Source organism: Siphateles boraxobius, unplaced genomic scaffold (genome assembly GCF_051911475.1).
Source record: "Siphateles boraxobius isolate OS27281-9 unplaced genomic scaffold, OSU_SipBor_1 46, whole genome shotgun sequence".
Lineage (NCBI taxonomy): Eukaryota > Metazoa > Chordata > Actinopteri > Cypriniformes > Leuciscidae > Siphateles > Siphateles boraxobius.
This window is the reverse complement of record NW_027509097.1, coordinates 13,555,408-13,579,281: the sequence shown is the minus strand read 5'-3', so window position 1 is coordinate 13,579,281 and position 23,874 is coordinate 13,555,408. Positions and strand designations below refer to the sequence as shown.

General features: G+C 40.6%; 1 protein-coding gene across 2 annotated transcripts in view; it reads right to left on the bottom strand.

The window, feature by feature from the left end:
• The window catches only part of mpp7a (MAGUK p55 scaffold protein 7a), a 214,547-nt gene that overhangs the window by 84,670 nt on the left and 106,003 nt on the right, over nt 1-23,874 (bottom strand). For both annotated transcript variants that reach the window (XM_077200955.1, XM_077200956.1), the window contains exon 4: nt 13,604-13,681. In XM_077200955.1, the coding sequence (XP_077057070.1) occupies nt 13,604-13,681 (78 nt within the window). The remainder of the gene's footprint in view (nt 1-13,603; nt 13,682-23,874) is intronic.

Sequence of the window (23,874 nt, the reverse complement as noted above, 5' to 3'; positions counted from 1 at the left end):
AATGTGATTTAAGTTTAAGTCATCCAAGTTGATATGGTTGCAATAACTTAAAATTGTTGTAGTAACATGCTTTTAACATTTTCCCAGCATGCTTTGCAGAGGACTGGATCAGTATGGAGGGCCACAAGTGTCTTGGAAAAAGCAATTAACTAATAAACTAATTGTACAATAAAAACAGCCATTAATAAATTTGTTTACAAATTAATCTATAAATATACTAATTGCATAGTAAATAATTACTTAATATTTAAGTAATTATTTATAATTATAATAATATAGGCAACAGAGTAATTATAAAAATAATGTATAAATGAAATGTTAATCCATCAATAAATGGTTTAAATTCAAGGTGCAATGTACAATTATTGAATTTAAATATCCAAAAGCCACTAGTATATTGTTATAAATTGTGTTTACATGTGTACATAAATTATCCCAAACGTTTCCAAGGAAGTTTAAATCAAGAGAAATCAGCAATTTTAACCGTAACGGCCCGTGTCATTGTTTTGCCTGTCAATAACGTCATATCTGCCTTACCCTCGATTTCTGGTTTAACTTGCATAGAAATCATGGAAACACCAAAACAGCTTCAAAATATTATGCATACTAATAGACAGATGAGCAACTGCTTGGATACTTTATCCACAGAAACCTAAGCATTGCAATATAGCTGCTCAACATGGTTAGCCTCATTATTTGAATCTCGGGTTTTCTTGATTTACCGCAAGTAACATGTTTGTACCATGCCTGAGACAACACTATTTTGTCAAGTGGCTAACATGGCATAATCAGAAAGAGCTTCATTTGTAGTAAAAGTAATACAGCATTTTCTCCACCTTATAATATATTTAAAAATTAACTGCATGCCATTTAGAAACACATGATCCAGCTTTCATTAATATGATATTCAAATGCGAGCAATTCAGCACTTGTGGCAATTTTATTAGAATAAAAAAAGTGAGTTTAAGTGATCAAACTGAACTGTAACAAAGTTCAAGTTCAGGGAAAAAGCCGAACATTAAACAACTTTAAAACATAAAATAAACAAACAAAACGAAAAGATCTGCAGCGGCCGACAGCAGCATTTAAGCATAATAAAGATAGCAACGTAAAATGTCCCACACTCTAAAAAAAAGGTTCTTTAAAGGTTCTTCACACGCAGTTACATATCTATTTAGTACCGTATCGTCCTGAAGAACCCTTTATATGCTGAAATGGTTCTTTGTGTTCGAGTTTAGTTTTTATTCCTGCATTTTTGTTTATCAAATACGTTACTGTCAAAGCCTCCTCATTACTGATTTTCTGGAGCTCAGCTAATACAACTACAGTTACTACACAGACTGCCAACATACTCTCAACAGGTAAATCATTTCTTTCTTAAAATGTCTATAAGTTATAAAATTAAAAAATTGTAACAATCATTTCCTAACAATCATGTCTTTTTCTCTTTTAATTTAATTTAACAGAACATGTAAGTGTGAGCAGCTCTATTCAGTTAAAGGATACTCATCTTCTCCACAAAGTAATAACAGAGATATTTAGATGCACATTGTTTTATTTATTGTTTTTTATTATAACTTTATGCCTTAACGTACCTAGTCACAAAAAAAACATTAAAGCTATACCATGACTTTGTCACTTTTTCCTTTTAACATGGTAAAAGGCCCATTCTTGCTAATTTTGGCCTTCATGAAAAAATGGAAGAGACACAATGTAACTCTAAATCAATTGTTTATTTCAGATGCTGTCACGTACCATAACCTCATCATCTGCAGAGAGAAACTGCCCACTCAGAATACATAATGAAGAACGTAAAGATGGGTGATTGTGAAGATATTTCACTAGAACTTGGTCTTCATTACACTAAATCGTGTTCAATATCAATTGTTATTTATGAATATATTCAACTAACCTCTGTTGTAAGAGCACTGTCATTTTTGCTACAATCTGCCACGTCAATAAAATTTAAAAAAGTACCTAATTGACAACATGCTGTTTAAAAAGGAAGGAAGGAAAAAAGATAGAAAGTGTAAAACCCAACTAGAGGCAACAAAATAAAAGACCAGGCAGATAGAGGGCTAAAAAAAACAATATTAATGAATAATTTATAAAAAAAAGAATATTAAAGCTGTAGTAGGGAGTTTTGAGAAAATGTTGACTTAGCCTGAAAATTTGAACAAGCACAACTTACAGGTCCAACCCCTTTGCTCTCTGCTGCGCTACAGCCCTCCCTCCACAGCTCCTCCCCCACAGCGGAGCCTGCCGTGAACGCGCAGGCTAGTAAGCAGGACCATCGATGACGGCGGATTATAAACAGTTATGGAACATTCACTAATAGGGACGAAACATCAACAATATGCTTTACATTGACTATGGCCTGCCCATACTTTGACTACAAACTTGGTCCTCAAATAATTATGTATTTTGCAATACATGTAACTTTATAAGGTTGCACTCTTTCTATAAGTTATAGCTACTAAGATAACGTTAAAGGATTAGTTCACTTTAAAAAAAAGCTTTCTTCAGTCGAAAAGAAATTAAGTTTTTTGATGAAAACATTCCAGGCTTTTTCTCAATATAATGGACTTCAATAGGACACAAACGTTTCGAGGACCAAATGACAGTTTCAGCGCAGCTTCAAAGGGTTTTAAACGATACCAGACGATGAATAAGGGTCTTATCTAGTGAAACGATCGGTCATTTCAAAAATAAATAAAAAAACTTTAAGTTTTATAAGCACAAATGCTCGCCTTGCTCTGTTCTGTGATGCACGTTCGTGATCCTGTTCGAACTCGTTCATCCAAATGAAAAAAACATTTTTTTCGAGTCATTCGTTCGTTGAATGAACGAAATGACTCGAAAAAAGATTCGTTCATTTGGATGAACGAGTTCGAACAGGAGAGTCACGAACGACGGTACGCGCTCGTGCTGTGCAAGAGAGGGGTGATCAGCGCGTACATGAGCGTGATTGACACTGCTAAGACATTCCTCCTAGCTCTGCTTGGTTGTTTCTGACCGGGAGCGGTGTATTTCTGCAAATGGCAGTAGGACCACAGGGAGGAGCCAGAGGAGCTTGATTTTTTTCACAGATTATCTGTCTCATATTCTACTTTCAGGACATAATGAGGGTTTTAACAAATATTTGTTTACAAAAGCTAGCTACTGGAGCTTTAAACATAGTAATATTAATAATATGCAGATACTAATATTAATGAAAATAAATATTGTTGAAAAGGTTAACACACCATTAAGGTCCTAAAGCACTTTCAAAGCATGGTTCTTTATGGAGCCTTATAAAAAGGGTTCTATTTAGCACCAAAAAGGGTTCTGCTATTGTTACAAGCCGAAGAACCCTAATTTGGTACTGTTTAGAACCATATTTCTCAAGAGTGCAGGCTCTCAGGCTCCACCCTTCTTCATACAACAGTAACGTTAATAAAACTTAAATACTTTAGCTCATCCCGTTCCGTCGGATTGCTTTCTAATCGGCTGTGGAGGTGAAGATGACAACTCCCTGACAACTCACTACGCCTTTGCTATTGTTTTGAATAAGCGACCTCTAGCTGTAAAACTTAAAAACTGTGTAAGTATGTGCCTTTAAAGTAGGGATTTACAAAAACCTAAAGTACATCTTTTAAAAATGCATGAATGAATTCATCAGAAAATAAATAACAGTGCAATTCCAATAGGGTCCTCACACCTTCGGTGCTCAGGCCCTAATAATGGAATTGCAGTTGAAACTCCATTTTAAAAGAGATAAGCAAGTAATTGGATTCACAAATTGAATTACAACCATAGGTTTCAATCAGTGATTTAAAAGGGCAATTCCGTTACCCATTTGCATTCCATAAAACAACGCAAATTAGCTATAATATTTAATAATAGCATATTCACCCTTTATGCATTCACATTCATTATTGTATTCTACTTTATTTAGATCATGTGGTGGTAGGCTATTTTTCTTAATTTTGAAATACTTTGCTGTGGTGACCATTAATAAAAATACACTATTAAAACTAAGTCCTCACTTGGCCCACTGGATTATTTTTATACACTTCTTTGTTTGGTAACTAGGATTCAATTGTTGTATTGGTTAAAGTCCATGATGAATGAAGGAACGTTGAATTATGTTTATTTGTCTGTACAGTTGATCAAAAAAGTTCAACAAAGTTATCTCAAGACAAGTACAGGTATTGCTCAAAATTCATGTATAACTTCATGTATAATTCATTTGAGGAAAGGTTTTGATTGACATCAAATGTTGACTACTGTAGTTTGTTGGTTGAAAATAATCTCATTCAAAACTGCCATAAAAAAATTATGCAAATGGTTGCGGGTTCTCTTTTACGAGAGGTTCTCTCGTATTGCGCAAGTTAGCTTACGCTACGGGAAAGATTCATCTTTGAGATATTGGAGCCAAAAAATTATACTTAACTTTTGTATCCATTGTCAACGCAGTGCAGCCTGCAGGCTCGGCTCGAAGTGTTCAACCTTCAAGCTGTCACTCCGCCCTTTGCAGGACCGCGCAAAGAAGCGTCGTTCTCAAAGGCAGCCGGAGCCGGTGGCCACAGCGATGCGCTCGCCGGACTACCTCCCTCGAGCCTCGCTCTCGCCTTACCCGTCTCCCCTCACAGACGCGCAGCTGCCGCTCACGAGCCGCACTGCCGTCGTTTCTGATGCAAACGCTTGCTGGAATGACTCCCTCGAGCGTCTATCTCTCCACCCCCCTCCCGGACGCGCAGCCGCCAGCTCCCGCCCGCGCTGCCGCCGCCTCAGGGGACGAGGCGCTTGATATGGATGACGACGCGCCGCTGACAGCTGTTCTAACCGCGGCTAGCTTTCTTTGCGTTACAAGTACTGTCTCACAGTGCTGTGCTCCTCAGTCACATTGAGAGCTTGGGTCTCACGGTCAACTGGACCAAGAGCTCATTACTGCCCAGTCAGTCAATTTCCTTTCTAGGAATAGAATTGGACTCTATTCCAGGCTAAACGTGGCCATGACGGCTCGTTTATCGACAGCGCGCGCGTCGTGTTCGACACCTAGCCGCGTCTTTCCAGAAGGGCAGCGTCATTCATCTGAAGACACTCCAGAGGATGCTGGGCTGTATGGCCTCAGCTGCAGCAGTGCTTCAGCTGGGCTTACTGCGCATGCGCCCGCTTCAACGCTGGCACAATGCTTGTGCGTCTCGCCGAGCTTGGGCTGCTGGCTGCGAATGAATCAGAGTGACTCAGACCTGTATTACGGCTCTGCAGCCCTTGATAACAGCCGGCTGGTATCAGCGGGGTGTGATGATGGGAGCGGTCTCGTACCGAAAGCTCATCTCGACGGATGCGTCCAACTCAGGTTGGGGTGCGCTCTTCGAGGGCAGAGCGGTCTTCGGCCTGTGGTCAGACCAGGAGAAGCTCCTTCACATAAACTGTCTGGAAATGTTAGCGGTCGAGAACGCGCTGAAGCGCTTCCTCCCGCTCATACAGGACCACCATGTTCTAGTCTGATCAGACAACATGTAAGTGGTTTCCTAGGTGAACCGTCAGTGCGGCGTCAGATCCAGGAACCTCTGCGATCTGACAGAGCACTTCCTCGCGTGGTCTCAGCATCACCTGCGCTCGCTGAGAGCTGCACATGTGCCAGGCCATCTGAATGACGGCCCAGCCAAACTATCCAGGGACAACGTTCCCCCAGGGGAATGGTGCCTGGACCCCCAAACGGTCCAGAAATTATGGCGGCTGTTCGGCAAAGCGGAAGTCGACCTATTTGCGTCAAAAGACAACGCACACTGCCCAATGTTCTTTTCGAAGAACGAGGACGCGCTGGCCCAAGTCTGGCCCAGCCGTCCTCTGTATGCCTTCCCTCCGTTCTCTCTGCTACCGCAGGTAATCAAGAGGATTAGGGAAATGCGCCACTCGGTGCTCCTCATAGCCCTGCGTTGGGAGAATCAGATTTGGTTCCCGGAGCTGACACGGCTGTCACTGACAGCCCCGTGGCCCATTACGGCGAGAACGGATCTCCTCTCACAAGCTCGGCTTGATCTGGCATCCCCATCCAGAGCGCTGATCTCTGCACGCATGGGTAATCAACGGGTACCCGTTGCCCTGCCAGAAGGAGTGATGAACACGATCACGCAGTCTAAAGCTCCCTCTACTAGAAAGCTTTACCCGTCTAAATGGTCAGTGTTCTCCAAATGGTGCACTGACAAAAACCTGGACCCACGGACGTGTGGGGTCTCGCGGCTGCTAAGTTTCCTACAAGAGCTGTTGGATAAGGGGAGGTCCCCATCCACGCTCAAAGTCTATGTGGCGGGCGTTGCAGCGTTCGCTGAGTCAACGCGCGGGCGGTCGCTAGGGTAAAATGAGCTTGTCATCCGCTTCCATAGAGGAGCCAGAATGATGAACCCTCCGCGCCCCCCGTCGGTTCCTATGTGGGATCTTTCATTGGTCCTCGAGGCCCTGAACGCTTTCCCCTTTGAACCACTAGACTCCGTGGAGTTAAAGTACCTATCACTCAAAACCGTTTTCCTGACAGCACTGTCATCAGTGAAACGTGTGGGGGACTTCCACGCGCTGTCTGTCAGCGCCGCGTGTCTCGAGTTTGGGCCAAATGACTCAACAGTCATCCTCAAACCTAGACACGGTTATGTTCCTAAAGTGATTGGCACTCCATTCAGAGCGCAGGTCATTTCTCTATCGGCTCTGCCTTCATCCGATAATGAGAGCGACGTTAATCTCCTTTGCCCATTCAGGGCGCTGAGGATTTACACTGCGTGCTCCGCCCCTTTCAGGCGCTCGGAGCAGCTTTTCGTTTCTTTTGGTGGGCGACCAATAGTCTTCCCGCCTCGAAACAAAGCCTATCCAGATGGATTGTGGACGCTATAGCAGCCGCTTATGCGTCGACAGGTCTGCAATGCCCACTGGGCATCAGGGCTCATTCCACCAGAGGCATGGCCTCTTCGTGGGCATGGTCCAGCGGAATTTCTATTCACGACAAATGTGTGGCGGCCGGCTGGGCCTCCCCGTCCACCTTTGTCAGGTTTTATAACCTAGAAGTTCCCGCTCTGCAGGCAAAACTTCTGTCAATTTATTTAATTTAAGTGAGATGTACGTTCTGTCCACAGATGTACGTGCGCAGGCTACTCTCACGTATACTAGCTCTTCTGGTTGAGCTGCACTATTGGGTATGTGCTATATGCTTATACAGACCGGCGATGCCACTCTGTATTCCCTATGAGTGCTTATGTACAAGTGCTGGCCCGCGTTGCTGGCCACCTTATTTACCACTTATTTGGGTTCCCTGGAAAGCCCTGTGACTCATTGTGGATGCTTGGCGCGCAGGGCGTTGACAAAGGGTTCCCGTAGCTACGCTTACGCAATACGAGAGAACGCAATACGAGAGAACCTCTCGTAAGAGAACGTATCGGTACGGCCCCATTAACAATAGGGCTAGGCGGGGCTAAAGCCCCGGGGCCCGAGCAAGGAGGGGGCCCGTGATTGGCTGAGGAGCAGATTGACTACTAATAGCCATCTGATTGCCAAAGCCTTACCACGCCCCCCACAACTTATCCCTGTTATTTAGTGGCGCTTTGCCGTATATTCCATGCATTATCATGGAATCATTATCATTAATATTATAGTGACCGTTCGCAAAGACCCGCCTTTTTTCGTTACTGTGTGACAAGCCGGCTCTCACGAGTCACGCACATCATGTTCTCACTCACGCAGTGAAAAATACAGATAAGAGAATAATAAAATAATAAAATACAAATAAGAAAGAGTTCAGAGCAGCTTACTGTTGATATGAAACAAAGTATCAACTTTCAAATATTGTCATTTAAGTAATTTAAACAATACCGTTTTTCAAGTTCAAGCCCACCGACGTTAATCTACTGACAGCTTTGTTGTCCGACAAAATTGCGTATTCGGCGTTATGATTGGTCAGGTCGCCTGTCAATCAAACCCCCGTGGGGAGCAGTGCATGGTGAATTGAAACGTCACGTTTTAAATTGATAAACAACTCAAATACATTTTTTCTATATTTAACTTGTGAACGACCGACCTGCTGCTGCACGTAGGCCTATCAGATGATGGCTGCCTGCGCCTTATTAGAATATACGCATACACCAATCAATCGCCTCCACTCTTCACTTCATTCTAGACTATTCTTAAAATTGTCACGCATTATCTTCGTCTTCGATAGCATAGCTAAAAATGTCATCTTTAAAGGGACACTGTGTAGGTTTTTACGTATTTTATTATCTGAAATCAATATTTTTATTCATAAATATGTCCTCAATGGTGTACAAATACCTCTGCAAATTATCTGACTTATCCTCGTAAATGAAGAATTTATTATCTTTATGTACATGGGACGGGTAGGTTCACGGAGGCTTCCATGTCGTTCCGCCATCTTGAAAAACTATAATAGCAGAGAGGGTCAAAAAGTACCAACCAAACGCGTTTCCACAACGCGTTTTCGTTCAGACTCAGAGCAAGCGTCACGTGACTGAAAGCAGCAGAAACGGAGGAGGAGAGCAGTGAGAGGCGCGTTCCCGGCGGCAAGTTTAAACGGCTGTATTGCACTCCTATGATTGCTGATTGCTTTATTATTTGTAATGGCGGATCATACATAAGCCGAGCCACAGGAGAAGACATCCTCGTCCCAAAAAAAGGCCAGACTTGAACGAAAAAGGAAACGTGACCGGAGATTGCATAAAACAAGAGTAAATATCGGGATAGCGTTTTCAAGGTGGAAAGAGCTAATGCAGCAGAAAGATTTCAGAAGAGACGCTGAAGTTGCCTGCTTTCTCCTCGACAGGTAAGTCAATGTTACAGTCTTCATACATTTTTTTGTCATTGCTTGGTTGTGTACTTTATTATATAGACAGTATAACATTTATATTTAAAGTCAAACAGGCTCTTTGATGAATAGCAGCTATTGAGTAACATTACTTTACTCAATAGCTGCTATTTAGAAGGTGCTAAAAACAAAAATATTTCTCTCTGTAAGATTTTCTATAGCTTTCTTTTTTTCCCCAATAAATGATCAATTAGCTCAAGTTGTGAATTTGCTATGTGCATAAGATTGTACAGAGAATTAAAATTAATTTATACTACTGCTAGACACATAAATTGTACAAACCTCGGTCGTTTCTCTTCGCTGCCTTTGGAAACTTTCAATTCTATTTAGATCGTCTCTTGTAGCGGCCGGGCATCTTTGCCGTCGTTGTGTTGACTCTCGTGCTCCTCGACGTCCATCTCCTCGCCTAGATCCCACTGATCCACTGCTTCTCTGTCCTCTCCCTCTACCTCTACCTCTCCCTCTCCCTCTTCCTCTCCCTACTGCTGAATCATCCGATGATGATATCTAACAATCACGTAATTTAGAAAATATAACGGTTAAGGTGGCATTACTACTAATTACAACAGTTCATGTTTTTCAGTGTCAGCAACTCATACTGTAACATTCGTTTGTTCGTTGTGTCAAGTTGCTGTTTTTTTTAAGTTACAAACCTGTTCATCTGGAGAAAAACTCGATGAAGTGTTACTACAAGACATCCTGTCATAGCATTTTTGGTACATAACGGCAACCGTAGATGCAATACGCACTTGAAAAAGCGAGGCGCTGGAGAGCAAAATTCGTTTGAATGCAAAATAATATTTCACCACTGGAAGGGGGTATTTCTCACACAGTGTCCCTTTAAAAAACATGTTTGAGTGGGGCTCAAAAAAGGATAAAAAAAAGAGCTAAACAGCAGAGGAAACATGAGCTGCTCAGTAAAATCCCCAAGCTATCTGGTTATTTTACTAATATAAAAAAAATATATAAAGCTGATGATCACGGAGAAGTTGTGTAACAGCAAGTGGGCCGGTGTTCTGACCATGGTTCTGACGATTCATGCTACCCATCGAGATGTGCTACTTACGGGTTATGCGCATGTTAAGACTCATTTTTCTTCTGCTTACCACGCTCATAAATCTATGCATCCTTGCTGTGGAGACTTGTAGGAAACTTTGAAAGGTCAAAGATGAATATTTGATGATAATTATTACTTTTCACACCGTTTTAAAAATAAGAAAAGTACAGTATACAGTACTCATAACTTCAAATTTTATTATAATTGTATTTCATATAATTATGTCATTTTTACTTGTTATATCAAATGTGATAATTGCTTGTTCATTTAAAATATCAAAATATGCTCCCCATACACTTACCCTGATTTAAATGAAATAACAATGTCATAATATTGTGAGATTTACACCATTATGGAAACAATAGAGAATGAATTGACATTCTCTGTGATCGATTCACGCTTGGGTAGCATTTTTTGAGAAGGCAGCACAAATCGTCAGAACACCGGGCACATGTTGGAGCAGATAAAGACACAGCGTCATCATCGACCCCACCAATTTTCGGTAAGTTTGATTATTAACTTGATGGATGTATGATATTGCTTTTTGTATTTGATCAAACTCTATATTCACCTAAAGGGCTAGCGATAATATATCTGGTAGAAATATGTCAATTTTGCTGCACTATCATGATGTAAGTTTATAATTTAAACGCATTTTTAAGCATTGTGGTTTAGAAACAAATTATTTTAAACTGCTCAGGGACAGTAAGCAGTGGGAGAGAATTCATTTTGTAAATGCTACTTTTGAGACCATGGTGAACTTAAGACGGTTTTTGCCCAGCGCACTTGAGTTCCGACCCTGAGGTCTTAAAGTGACAGAAGCTGCTAATAAAGCTGCTGTCGCCATTTGTGTCAATAATGTTAATCAAACATCAGAAGGAAAGTAATTTACTGCCCTTGACTGAATCTATTTTATAAAATAAATAAGAATGATTGTTGAATTTATAGTGAAAACTATGTATTGTATATTTGATTACCTTATACATTATATGTGGGGTTTTTTTCTCTCTCTCTGTAGTTGGTGACCTAAAGTGGTGGGGGGGGGGGGGGGGCGGGCTGCAGTAACTCATAGCCCCGGGCCCAGTGAGCTCTTAATGCGGCCCTGCGTATCGGTTACCTAACGTAACATCGATTCTCCCTAGAAGAGGGAACGAGTATTGCGTAACCTGCCGTGCTTGCGCCACGAGCGTTTTTCGCTTCAGTCGAGGAAAACCAGAGAATACAGCCTACGAGCCCTGCTTATATACGCTAAGCCACGCCCATTCTGGCAGGCTTTGACACTGTGAAGGCGCTAGCGCCCTTCATTGGACGTGACGTCACGTCGGGCTCAGTTGAAGGCTGCTGCAGTTCCCGTAGGGCAGCCTATGAGCACGCTAGACAGCCTGCTCTAGGTCTGCTAGCTGATGCACTGCGTTGACAATGGATACAAAAATTAAGGATAATTTTTTGGCTTCAATATCTCGAAAAGATGAATCTTTCCCGTAGCGTAAGCTAACTTAAGCAATACTCGTTCCCTCTACTAGAGAGAACCGAGGTTACGTTAGGTAACCGATACGTTTTTTTTAGAGTGTAGTGTATACAGTGGCCCTAAAGTATTATTATTAGTGTTATTATCTTTAAATTAACGGAATTAAATTGATATATCCTGCTCACTTTACGACTTAAAACGGTGTAGAAAATCAAAAAAATACATTTACAATTTATAATTAATTCAGTTATTTTATGCACTACCCCACCTGCCCTTATAGATGAGCCGCAGCTGGTACAAATCAAACGTTCAAATTATAAAACAATATACTGTTTAAAGTTAAGACAAAAGTATCTGATATTTTACTTATTACTGATATCATTAAGTGTCACATTAAGTGTCCAATAACTGAAAAGTTCAGGAAACTATAGCATTTACTGACATTTGTGCATTTCGCTGGTTAATCAACCTAGAAACTTAACTTGTTTCAAAACAGTGTCTTGATCTTTGATAATGTGGCCCAAAAAAAAAATCGGACTAATATTCATTGCAAATCAGTGAGAATGTCACACTAAGTGGCCTCCTTTTGTCTTACAAAAGAAATCTTTTAGGATCTGAGAATTTAGTTTCAGACAGCAAAAATCACAGTACATCTGGCTTATGACATCTGTATTATGCCTGGCAATAGAATGATCATCTAAAATAACTCTACAAGCGGTTTCTATTAATCAATAAGGGATATCGTTTTGCTGCTCTGGTGTAATCTGACATAGTTGTTATGCATTTGTCTGACTGACGTCTCCAGAACAGACTTCTGCATCTAAGAGGAATGAGTGGAGTGGAGTATCATCCAGCAGGCTCTGGAGCGCTCCATTTTTCCACAGTCTAATGGAAGACACCCGGGACACAATGAGGACTGTAATCTGGCAATTGTTTTTATCCAGACTGAGAACTGCTTGTGGAAGTAACACTCTTTACTGCCTAACTGTGGCCAGAATAAGAACTGCACACCTGCTACTTAACTTCATAGGATATACTGCTGTTCAGAATAGTGTGCATTTCATCTCTGCTAAATCTTTTGATGGAAATGTGTGTGTGTGCAAGTATAGGAGCTTGCCTGCTGTGTCAGTCCTAGACAGCATCGTAGGCCAGCCGGAGGTTAAAATGGCATTTTATTCTACACTATAAATTAAAGCTCCATTAGCGAAACTTAACACTCGAATGAGCTGTGGCGGCAAACCCACTACAGCGTTCAAAACAGCAGCACGCCGTATACTCCTCACAGCAACGGATGAAAATGATACGTCTGAAAAAACATGGGGGGGGACGTGGGGTGCTCTGAGTAATTTGCTTGCTTTGGTTGTTCGACCCTTTGATGGACCGTATCCGCACACACACGCAGATATCGGGTTATCCCTGTGTGGGACCTTTAGGGACACCGAAGGAAAGTGTAAATCTGAGGGGCAGATCTGAGCTGCGGATCTGAACTGCAGGTTGAGAAAGTTCCGTAACGGAAGTTGAGATTTATGGAAACACGAGAGGACTTGTTGCCGCCGCCACTGAGACATGAGTGAGCAGGAAACAGATTGATTAGCTCTTCTTGGATCAGCGGAGGATGTAGATTGGTGCACAAAACAACACTTTGTTTGAACAGATGTGGCATCTTTTAATGCAAAAATGCACCTCTGAACAGTCTAGATATCCAAAGGTTGTTTTCCATCTAAAGTCAGCACTGACCTGAGGTGCTCTTCTCTGAATCGCCTTTGTGTTTTTTCCTTCTGTCTTTCCTCTCTGTGATCACATCCAGAGTAAACTCCTCCAAGTTTACATAGGTTTTCTGTGTGTGTGTCTATGTGGCCATGTTGATATAGTAGTCAGTTTACATTATGCAAGCCGTTGAGAGTTGAAATGTTGAGTGTTTTATAATACTGATGACTAATGTCTTATACAGACACACACACAATGCTCCACGCCTCATCTCACACTCTGATCTGCAGCCCATCTACTTGTGTTCTCTGCCCCAGACATCCAGCCATCTTTTCTCTTTCCTTTAATGACAAGTTCCTCCTGCAGTCAGTCTTAAGCTAGACGTCTGTGTATGTGTTTTCACAGGCACAGATTGTGCATGTGTGCGCCTGTATTTACCCATGCAGAAGTGTGTTAAGTTTATTAGCATAAAAGTGTTTTGGCTTTTAACAGGAAGAGTGTGCGCATGTGGTTCACTCACGTTTTGAGCCAGTGAGCCGGCGCTGTCCAGTACTGGAGTCGGTGCACGGTCTTCATAACACTGTAACTTCTCATGGATCTAATGGGCAGAGGAAGAGAAACCGGAAACAGAGTGATCACTTAAAAGTCAATGTGGAATCTAAACTGACCCCGTCTACTTTCCTAATGTTCCTGGTCTTATTGAGAACTATTTATCTTTGGAAAACAACCAATGTAATTTTTTATTTAATCTTTAAACAAATTCTGACAACTTTATTTTCCTTTATTATGGTTTTCCTTTGAATGACTTTCCTTTCCACATCACTTAAAGGACAACTCCGGCACAAAATGAACCTTTGGTCTGATTACACATTGGTACATAGTCAACCGTTCTCAGAGATTTGTTTTCATGATTATCGAATGTAAAGAGTTTTATCTCTAAAAACTGTTTAGCTTATAACGCTAGTATATAGGGCATAGAGTAATGAAAATAAAAATCGCTAGTCAATACCACTAACAAGGCTCAAAATAGCTCAACACTAACACGGAAGCATAATGAGGGTCCCTACCTGCAAACTGAAGCATTGAGAACTTTGTAAGTGTACAGAGAGTTTAAGAAGAAGATATTTTATAAAGACAGTCCACTTCGCATATACAGGCAGGAGCCATCTTTGGAAAACAGTCTCGACCAGTCGATTCATGAATGCCGAGCCAAGTGCGCTGGTGAGATGTGAACGAGCCAGAAGTTGTGATAAGGTGAGCGAACAGTAGGCCACATGCACATATTGACGAGAAGAAAATGGTTCGTGTTTGTGCTTTTCCCGGAAACAACGGACAGTATGAGATTCCAAGACATTTCAGTGCACTTGGCTCGGCGAGCAAGGTGGCTCCTGCCTGTATACGCGAAGTGGACTGCCTTTATAAAATATCTTATTAAACTGTCTGTACACTAAACAACGTTCTCAATGCTTCAGTTTGCAGCTAGGGACCCTCATTATGCCTCCGTGTTAGTGTTGGGCTATTTTGAGCCTTGTTAGTGGTATTGACTAGCGATTTTTATTTTCATTACTCTATGCCCTATATACTAGCGTTATAAGCTAAACAGTTTTTAGAGATAAAACTCTTTACATTCGATAATCATGAAAACAATTCTCAGAGAACGGTTGACTATGTACTAAGGGTGTCACGATTTCGATTTTAAATCGAAATCGATCGAAATTAATTCACAATCCCGAACTTCGAATAAAAAAATGGAATCGTCGATGCTGCCACGCCCCCAAGTCAATACCGGTCGGCGTGCGAAGCGGAAAAGAACACGCGTGTTGAAGTGCTGCGACTCTATGGTCAACCTCCTCTAACTTACCTACAGCCACTCAAAAGATAGCATGGCAACTGCAGATGCAGGAGACCCATCGACAGAACTTGAACCCCCTCCTCTTTCATTGAAGTCACAGGTGTGGACGTTTTTTGGATTTCCAGAGAGTTATGTTGACAACGTTCGCGCTTCAAAAAACCCACAGTTTGCAGACATCCCAAGTCTCATGGAAGTTCCGGGAGTCTCCCCCATATTGATAGCGGCTCCCTGATGCACGCAAATTAGTTAAAATCTCCCGGAATCTAGAGTGAGCGAGCAAGAGCAAGCATGCAAGACAGAAAAAACTGTGCTCCAAACCATATAGCGCACGCACGGCAGAGAGGGAGAGAGCGAGAGACCTTGCGTGTGTGCCTCATGACGGCGCATGTAAGACAGAGAGCATCCTGATTGGCCGGTTTCGGCTTTAAAAAAAGTAAATGTAAAAATTTGAGAATCGAATCGAACCGAACCGTGACCTTAGAATCGAAAATTTAATCGAATCGAGGATTTGGAGAATCGTGACACCCCTACTATGTACCAATGTGTAATTAGACCAAAGGTTCATTTTGCGCCGGAGTTGTCCTTTAAGATACACAGCTAGACCGATACTGATAAACCAATAATTATTTTTATGTTATGGCCAAAAAACAAGAAATATGTAATCATATCAATCAAAATAAATTGCCACAAAAAAAAAAACTAAAATAAGTTAAAATGCAACAAGTAAACTTAGGCAGGCAGCACAACACTATAATGTACAGCATGAAGATGGAAATTTGCTAAAAAATTATATTTAGCCGTTTTAATAAATTGACTTTGTTCATCACTTACTTTTTTTCATCTTGTTTTTAAAGTGTAAATAAGCCAACTAAAATGCATGCAGTACAAATAAGCGACAGACAGAAAGACAGACTTAAAACGGACTTTAAACAGAAATTCATGTTGATGATTAACATGCAAATTAAAAGTACAATGTGTGGTAGAAATTAAGTATTCTCGAAACAAAAAAGCACTGTCTTCTGACATGTTTTTAACAGCTGTGTGTTGAAATATCTGGTGAACCATTTCATTCTAGTTGAAATTGTGTTACCAGAACAACATCATGGTAGGGAGCCATGCAGAAGCAACCAGCACGTTTAGACTGGAATTTGCCCTGTGAAATATTATGTAACGGCACACTGAAGTGAATGAAAAATTCTCCCGCTACCAAGGGGACTAAATATTTATCAAGAGAAGACAAACGACTGTGCCACCGGGCTAGTTGTCATGGTGAAGCGGGGAGGGAAGGGAACGCTATGAGCCTGGATCGACCAGGGCAGAGAGAGCCAAAGATACAATTTTTCTGGATCTGCTTCTCCAGAGGCGTTTGTGATGTGGTGAAGCTTGGCCGTGCAAGAACCGTAGTCAGGCACCGTGACGAACAAACTGTGCTTTCTCAGTCACTCCGTTTGCAACACTCAAAATGTACTGAACTCCAAGCAGGGTCACCGTCTGTTACTACAGCAGCATTGTCGAAGTGGAATCTCTCGCACACCGGCAAACACACTTCCAGGCAAAGAAAAGAGACATAAATATTTCTTATCCACTCAGACACACACATAGACTCATACACACTCGGTGGAGGAGGAATGGAATGTGGGATCCAGTGAAGGATGGAACGTAACTGTCCGGTCTCTGCGCATTCCAGGGAGCGACATCTGTTTAGGCCTTCTGAGTCGCGGCAGAGCGGTATTTTAGATTCCATCAGAGGCTGAGTAAGACTCAATGCCTTTATTTACAGCTCGGGACGTTCTCCAGATACCTGCCTGTCCACACAGGAGCGCCAGAGAGCAGACATTTAAAATCCATTACAGAGCCCTTACACTGATCATAGCTCACGTTCCACAGAAAAGAAAGAGCAGGAAATGAGTGTAATGAATCAAAGTAATACCATCAAGCAATAGTGCACCACTATTCCACTACATCACAGAGACCTTGCAGACCGATAAACAATCGCTTCATTTTTCTGACTCTAAAATTGCACAGTAGGACAGAGAACAGTGTGAATTGGTCACAGCTGTAAAGCTAGTTGACGAGTCAATTAGTGAGGTAGACTTGTTTAAAAAAATATTATCGGTAGATATCAGCTATTTAATTGTGCATGCTAATTTCTGCTAAGGGTGCTCCGATCAGGATTTTTCGGGCAGATCTCCGATCACTGGAAGCAGTATCGACCAATATGGTCCACTAATACCGATCACACACCCCAGTTTACAGATGGACAAGAATGCTTGTGGCAGAGAGAGGGGAACGAGATCAGCAAACTTATGTGAACACCCCCTTTGACTAGTCATCATAAAATTACACAGTTTTTAACTCATCTTAGACTAACACTTTAGTGATGAGTATTAAAACATATGAATAAACAAAGCAATGCTTCGATAAACTCACTATGTTTTGCGGTCAGGGTTCAGATCACACACTACAATGGAGCGCTGTCTAAATCCTCTTGGACCAGACGTTAATACCCACAGGCCCTTGACAAAACACGAGCGGAGAACATAAGTAGGTGAGAGAAACGGCAGCCAGTCTGGCCTCCGGGACCTCCAAGAGCATTCTGCAGCCAAACAAACACAGCTTTAAACACAATTACACTGAATGCTGACAGATACAGAGGAGAGGAAACTTGATGTGGAATTCAAGGAGTATGACAACGGAGGGAGGAGTATAGAAAGCATCAGGGATAAGGGCTATGTTTCGAGCTGTCTTGCTGGGTACTACCTACGTAGGCATTACGTGTGACCAATTTGGAACTAATAATATACCTTTTAGGGTAAAATGCCCTTGATGTCAAAGCTGAATTTACAGCAGCCATTAGTAATAGCCCATTACTCTAGTCACATGATCCATCAGAAATCATTTTGAAATGCTGATTTGGTTCTCAAGTAGCATTTTTTTATATTATCAAAGCTGAAAACTGTTGTGCTGCTTAATATTTTTGTGGAAACCATGATACATTTTTTCCAAGTTTAAAAGAAAAGCATTTATTTTAAATAAATTAGTTTTTACAGATATAACAGTATAATTTTACAGTATAATGCTTAAACTTAAGCGTGTTTACAGTCACTAAGCAATTTAATACATCCTAATTTAATACATCCTTCCTGAAAAGTATTCATTTCAAAATTATAAAATATTATACAATAATAAAATATAATAATAATAATAAATTAATTCTTACTGACCCCAAAGTTTTAAACTGTACTTTATATAGGGAATACTAAAAGTTAAGTTATTTTATGACGTGAATTAAAAAAGAAAAGAAAAGTATTTTAATTAATTTAATAATAAATTAATTAATTTACTATTAGCCTTGCTATAATTAACATTCCGGCATTGTGTTTTTTAAGTGAGCTTGTTGCAGTGCAATCTGGTATTGCTTTCTCTGCACATGAAGGCCAAAAATAAGGCCTCACAGAAAGCAGCATAATTAAGATGTCTACCTTTAAGTGAGCATGCCACCTGCATAGACAGCTCACTATGTTTTGGAAGAGACCCTAAGATAGATATGTAGATCTACACATTCAAATATATAAAACGAACAGGAATGAAGGAAAACATAGAAGGCAGCACACATTTAAAGGAAAACAATGCAGAATTCATGCAGGCATATAGGACTGAGAGACAGTCAATTGTCTGGCAGTGGTATGCATTACCGGTGTAGTATTTCTGCTCTGGGCTTCTGCTAACACCCATAATGTTGAAATGATATTGACCTCTACTCTTCCGCTTGTCTCGCAGTGACCAGAGCAGCTGGATCGAGTAACCCATGACAGTCCAAAGCCTGCGCTCCCCAGAACAGCACCAGTGGCCCTACTGCACCTCATCACCTCACGCTCAAACTGATCGCAGACCTTCTGAGAGCAAAGACAGGAAAGGCCTGCAGACAGACGGGCTTGACTGTGACATGCCTGTCAGAGATGGATGTTTACACAAACCCCACCGTACAAGACGGGTGTGACACACACCTACTTAACTCCTCATTACGAAGACTTTTTTTCCTGACTAGACTACACCAAGACTACACTGGTAAATGTTCTGGATAAAAGGTACATGTCAGAACTTACGCTGATTTAAATGTTAATGCTATTGAAGTTTATCCGTTCCAGAAATGAAAGGCAACAATCTTTGCAGTTTATTCCTAATTTCTAATATCCATTTTCACAATTCAAAGGAATGATTCCAATTTACTGCATGTGTGGCACTTTATGGCAGCTACAGTATTGTGAACACGGTGAGATCATCCAAAAATAGCCGACAGAGCCCATACTTTCCTTATGAAAGATGTTGGAAAAAGGTGTCCGTCATGTAAAGGTAGAATATGATCTCAGATGGGCTTGAATGAGACCTACTTTACTACTTTTCCACAAATGAAGTCTTGCCCCCATTTGTGTCCGTAACTTAGCACTATGCTCTAATTGCGAGTATAATGTAATACGTTAGTGGCTTTATGGATTAAACATATACTGCATAATATATGTCTGCATTAAATCCCCAGCACATTCAGTTACCCTGACAAACGCACATGTGCGCGCACATAAAAATACACACTCTCACTCAAGCGTATGTGTGCACTGAGATATGCATTTGTTGACTCTGGAGCATGCAGAGTCCAGACACTGAATGCAGAAGGCTTGTATTACTCTGGAAATTTATTTTGGATGCAGAATACAGATTATAAAGAATCAGAATCAGACACCAGCTGCTCTTTAAGAGACTTCACAAACATTAATATGGTGGCTCGGTATTAAGTAGGAAAATGTATAGCCGTAACTGCCAGCGGCGGGGACTCCAACAAATACATCTTCAGCATCTCACATTCAACAGTAGGGCAGACGTCTCCATCTGTGTTATAGCTGATAAGTAGTTATAGCTGTGTTATAGCTTCCTGACTGCATATGGAAAGCTTTAATATGGTGAGAATGGAAGTGATTTTATAACAGGCTTTGCCAAGTTTATAAACTAAAATAAAAAAAAGCAAACTGCTTCCAAAACAAACCAAACAAGAAAAAACAAACAATAATTAATATATACATGTATCCACAATACACTCCGGCATGATCACTTGAAAACGACAAACAACACTGTTGAATGTGTATCAATGTTGCATGCTTCAGAAAAGTGTGTTATGGAAGAGGAAAATGACTGGCCACATATCTACAGTAGCAAAAAGAGGGAAATGAGTGTACATGTGTGCAAACAAAAATAAGTGGCCATTCGCCACAGAGTCAGGTACCTTCTTTTACGCCAATAGAACCGGCCCATGTTTCTACTGGCCTTTGACGACACACACACACACACACACACACACACACACACACACACACACACACACACACACACACACACACACACACACACACACACACACGTTCGAAAGTTTGGGATCGGTACGATTTTTTATATTTTTAAAAGTCACTCATGCTCACCAATGCTGTATTTATTTCAATAAAAATACAACAAAAAACAGCAATATTGTGAAATATTACAATTTAAAATAACTTTTCGGTTTTAATATATTTTAAAATATAATTTATTCCTGTGGAGTAATGATGCTGAAAATTCAGCATTGATCAGTCTTCAGTGTCACATGATCCTTCAGAAATCATTCTAATATGATGATTTGATGCTCAAGAAACATTTATGATTATTATCAATGTTGAAAACAGTTGTGTACCATTTCTTTTATGATCCTTTGATGAACAGAAAGTTAAAAACAACAGCATTTATTTGAAATAGAATCTTTTTTAACATTATAAATGTCTTTACTGTCAGTTTTGATCAATTTAATTCCTCCTCGATAAATAAAGTATTGATTTATTTTATTTATTTCCCCCCAAAAATAAAATTAAAATTCTTACTGACCCCAAAGTTTTGAACGGTAGTGTTTAATGTTACAAAAGATTCTTTTTCAGATAAATGCTGTTCTTTTGAACTTTCTATTCATCAAAGAATCCTGAAATAAAAATGTAAATAACTGTTCAACATTGATAATAATGAGAAATGTTTCTTGAGCATCAAATCATCATATTAGAATGATTTCTGAAGGATCATGTGACACTGAAGACTGGAGTAAAGATGCTGAAAATTCAGCTTTGATCACAGGAATAAATTACACTTTACTATACATTCACATAGAAAACAGATATTTTAAATGGTCATATTTAACAATATATTGGCTAAGGAAGTGCAGCTTAACCAGGATGGCACATCAATGCGAGCTGTGGCAAGAAGGATTGCTGTGTATGTCAGCGTAGTGTCCAGAGCATGGAGGCTGTACCAGGAGACAGGCCAGTACATCAGGAGATGTGGAGGAGGCCGTAGGAGGGCAACAACCCAGCAGCAGGACCACTACCTCCGCCTTTGTGCAAGGAGGAGCACTGCCAGAGCCCTGCAAAATGACCTTCAGCAGGCCACAAATGTGCATGTGTCTGCTCAAACGGTCAGAAACTCCATGAGGGTGGAATGAGGACCCGTCGTCCACAGGTGGGGGTTGTGCTTACAGCCCAACACCGTGCAGGACGTTTGGCATTTGCTAGAGAACACCAAGATTGGCAAATTCGCCACTGGCGCCCTGTGCTCTTCACAGATGAAAACAGGTTCACAATGAGCACGTGACAGACGCGTCAGTCTGGAGACGCCGTGGAGTGCCATTAATTCTGACCACAACTGTGTGTGTGTATGTATATGTCTGTCTGTCTGTATATATATATATATATATATACATACATACATACACACACACATATATATACACACACACAGAAAGAGAGGGACAGAAAATATATTTTAAAACTAAATCTAATTATACATTATAAACTAACTTTGTTCCAAAGTTTGGGGTTTGTAAGTTTTGCGAGCAGGACGAGGCCGGGGGACGCGAGAGGACGGCGCGAGGCCGGTGGCGTGAGTGATAATGAATGACACCTGTGAGACACACCGGTCTCGCATCTCTCACAGAGGAGCGGAAGCATAAAAGGAGGAGCGATGAAGTTGAAGATCGAGAGAGGAACAGGCCTGATTTTATATTGTGTTTTATTTCTGTTTTGGGTAGCCAGCAGTTGTCCGTGAGGGGCTGCTGGCGGTTCCTTTTGTTTTTGCATTTGTTGTATTTTAAAAATGAAAGTCTTTAAATGTTCGCCGGTTCCCACCTCCTCCTTCCCTGAATCATTATCACAGTAAGATTTTATTTTTATACAGTGCATTTTTGAATATGACATTTTTTTACAATTTAAAATGTTGTTACATTTTTTAATACATTTTAAAAAGTAATTTAAAATGGCAAAGCAGCATTACTTCAGTCTAGAGGTCTGCATTCCCACGGGTACCGGTGAGGTTTCTTGCAGCGAGGGATCAAATTTCCGAATGAAAGACAGGAGCAGTAGGTAACTCTGGTGTACCTCTGACGGGAGGGGGTGGTCTGACAATAGTCCAGTCACTTCCGACATCCTCTGACAACAGCATATCCATGCTTGAAGTGAACAAAACGTTCAGCAATGATGACATTCACCCAGTTCTCTGTCCTGAGCGGATTCAGTTTTTGAGGTCCCCAAACAGTTGATGGACCCCATTGACTTCCCTAGTATCCGATCCCCCCCCCCATACTATGGAAGTCAATGATATTGGCCCAATGGGCCCCATCAACTGTTCGGTTTACCAACATTCTTCAAAATATCTCCTTTGGTTTTTGAGAACTCTACAACTTTTGGGTGAACTATCCCTTTAAGTCCACAAGACAATAAATGTCCCATTTGACATTTTAGGTTTCAAAAGGGTGCTCACGATTGCCTGATTTGCAGCCGACATGCACCCTCAATGCATACTTTTGCCCATGAGCTCCGCAGCAGACTTCAACCCAAAAGACAAAGCGGCATTATGTCAAGAAAGTGTGGAAAATTGCGAGGGCTTAGAGTTCCATTTGGGACAGGGCCTTCATTTGCACTTACTGTCTTACTGCACTTACTGAGCGTCCAAATATGGGTTGAATATATGAGTTGACCTGAAGGACAGATGCAGGTAATTGCACACGCTCAGTAGATCTCTCTCTCTCTCACCGTTTAGGCTTGTTTAGTGCAAATCTATTGAGCCTCTGGTAATCACATCACAAATGGTACACAGAGTCATAAGTAAAAAAAGAGCCATTCTTCAAAAATCGCATTCTTCACTTGTTATTATTAACTTATTTAAAATTCAATACACATCCATGAAGTGTAAATCAAGAAGGGCATATCCTTATGAAAAAAAAGAAAAAAGATGAACATTGCAGTTGCTTGTCAGCATCATGGTATAACAATATTAGGAATATCGAAACAGCCCTAAAACACAAAATAGTGGGTACACACATTCAATCTTCATCAATCAAACATTATTTAAAATAGTGAATTACAATGTAACAAAAAAAATCTAATCAAACTTTATAGGATAGAGTCCATAGGAAAGAACATTTAGGCTTATAATGCATTATACATAAAGGTTTTAAGTAAAGGTATTCATCATGCACATTGGTTACAGTTATTTATGAAATTATATAATGCATTACAAATATTATAATGCATTTTAACTTTGTACATTCATTGTTACATCTGAAATTGGTTGTTTGTCATGTTTTCATGTATAGCACTTTATAAAGTTGTAACAACGTATTATAATATAACTGCGGTTACGATTATTCATTATACAATACAATGCATTATAAGATGCATTACAAGGCTTTATTAATGCATTAAAATACTTTTATAATATATTATATATAAAGGCTTAAAAGTAAAGTGTTACCAAACTATTTACTTCTCACTAGAAGTAAAGTTTCCAAATAATCCTTCTCTTCCTTTCGTTTTCCCCTTTGTCTTATATAGACACACACAGACAAACTTAACCTAGGTGGAAATTACGGGTTGTGT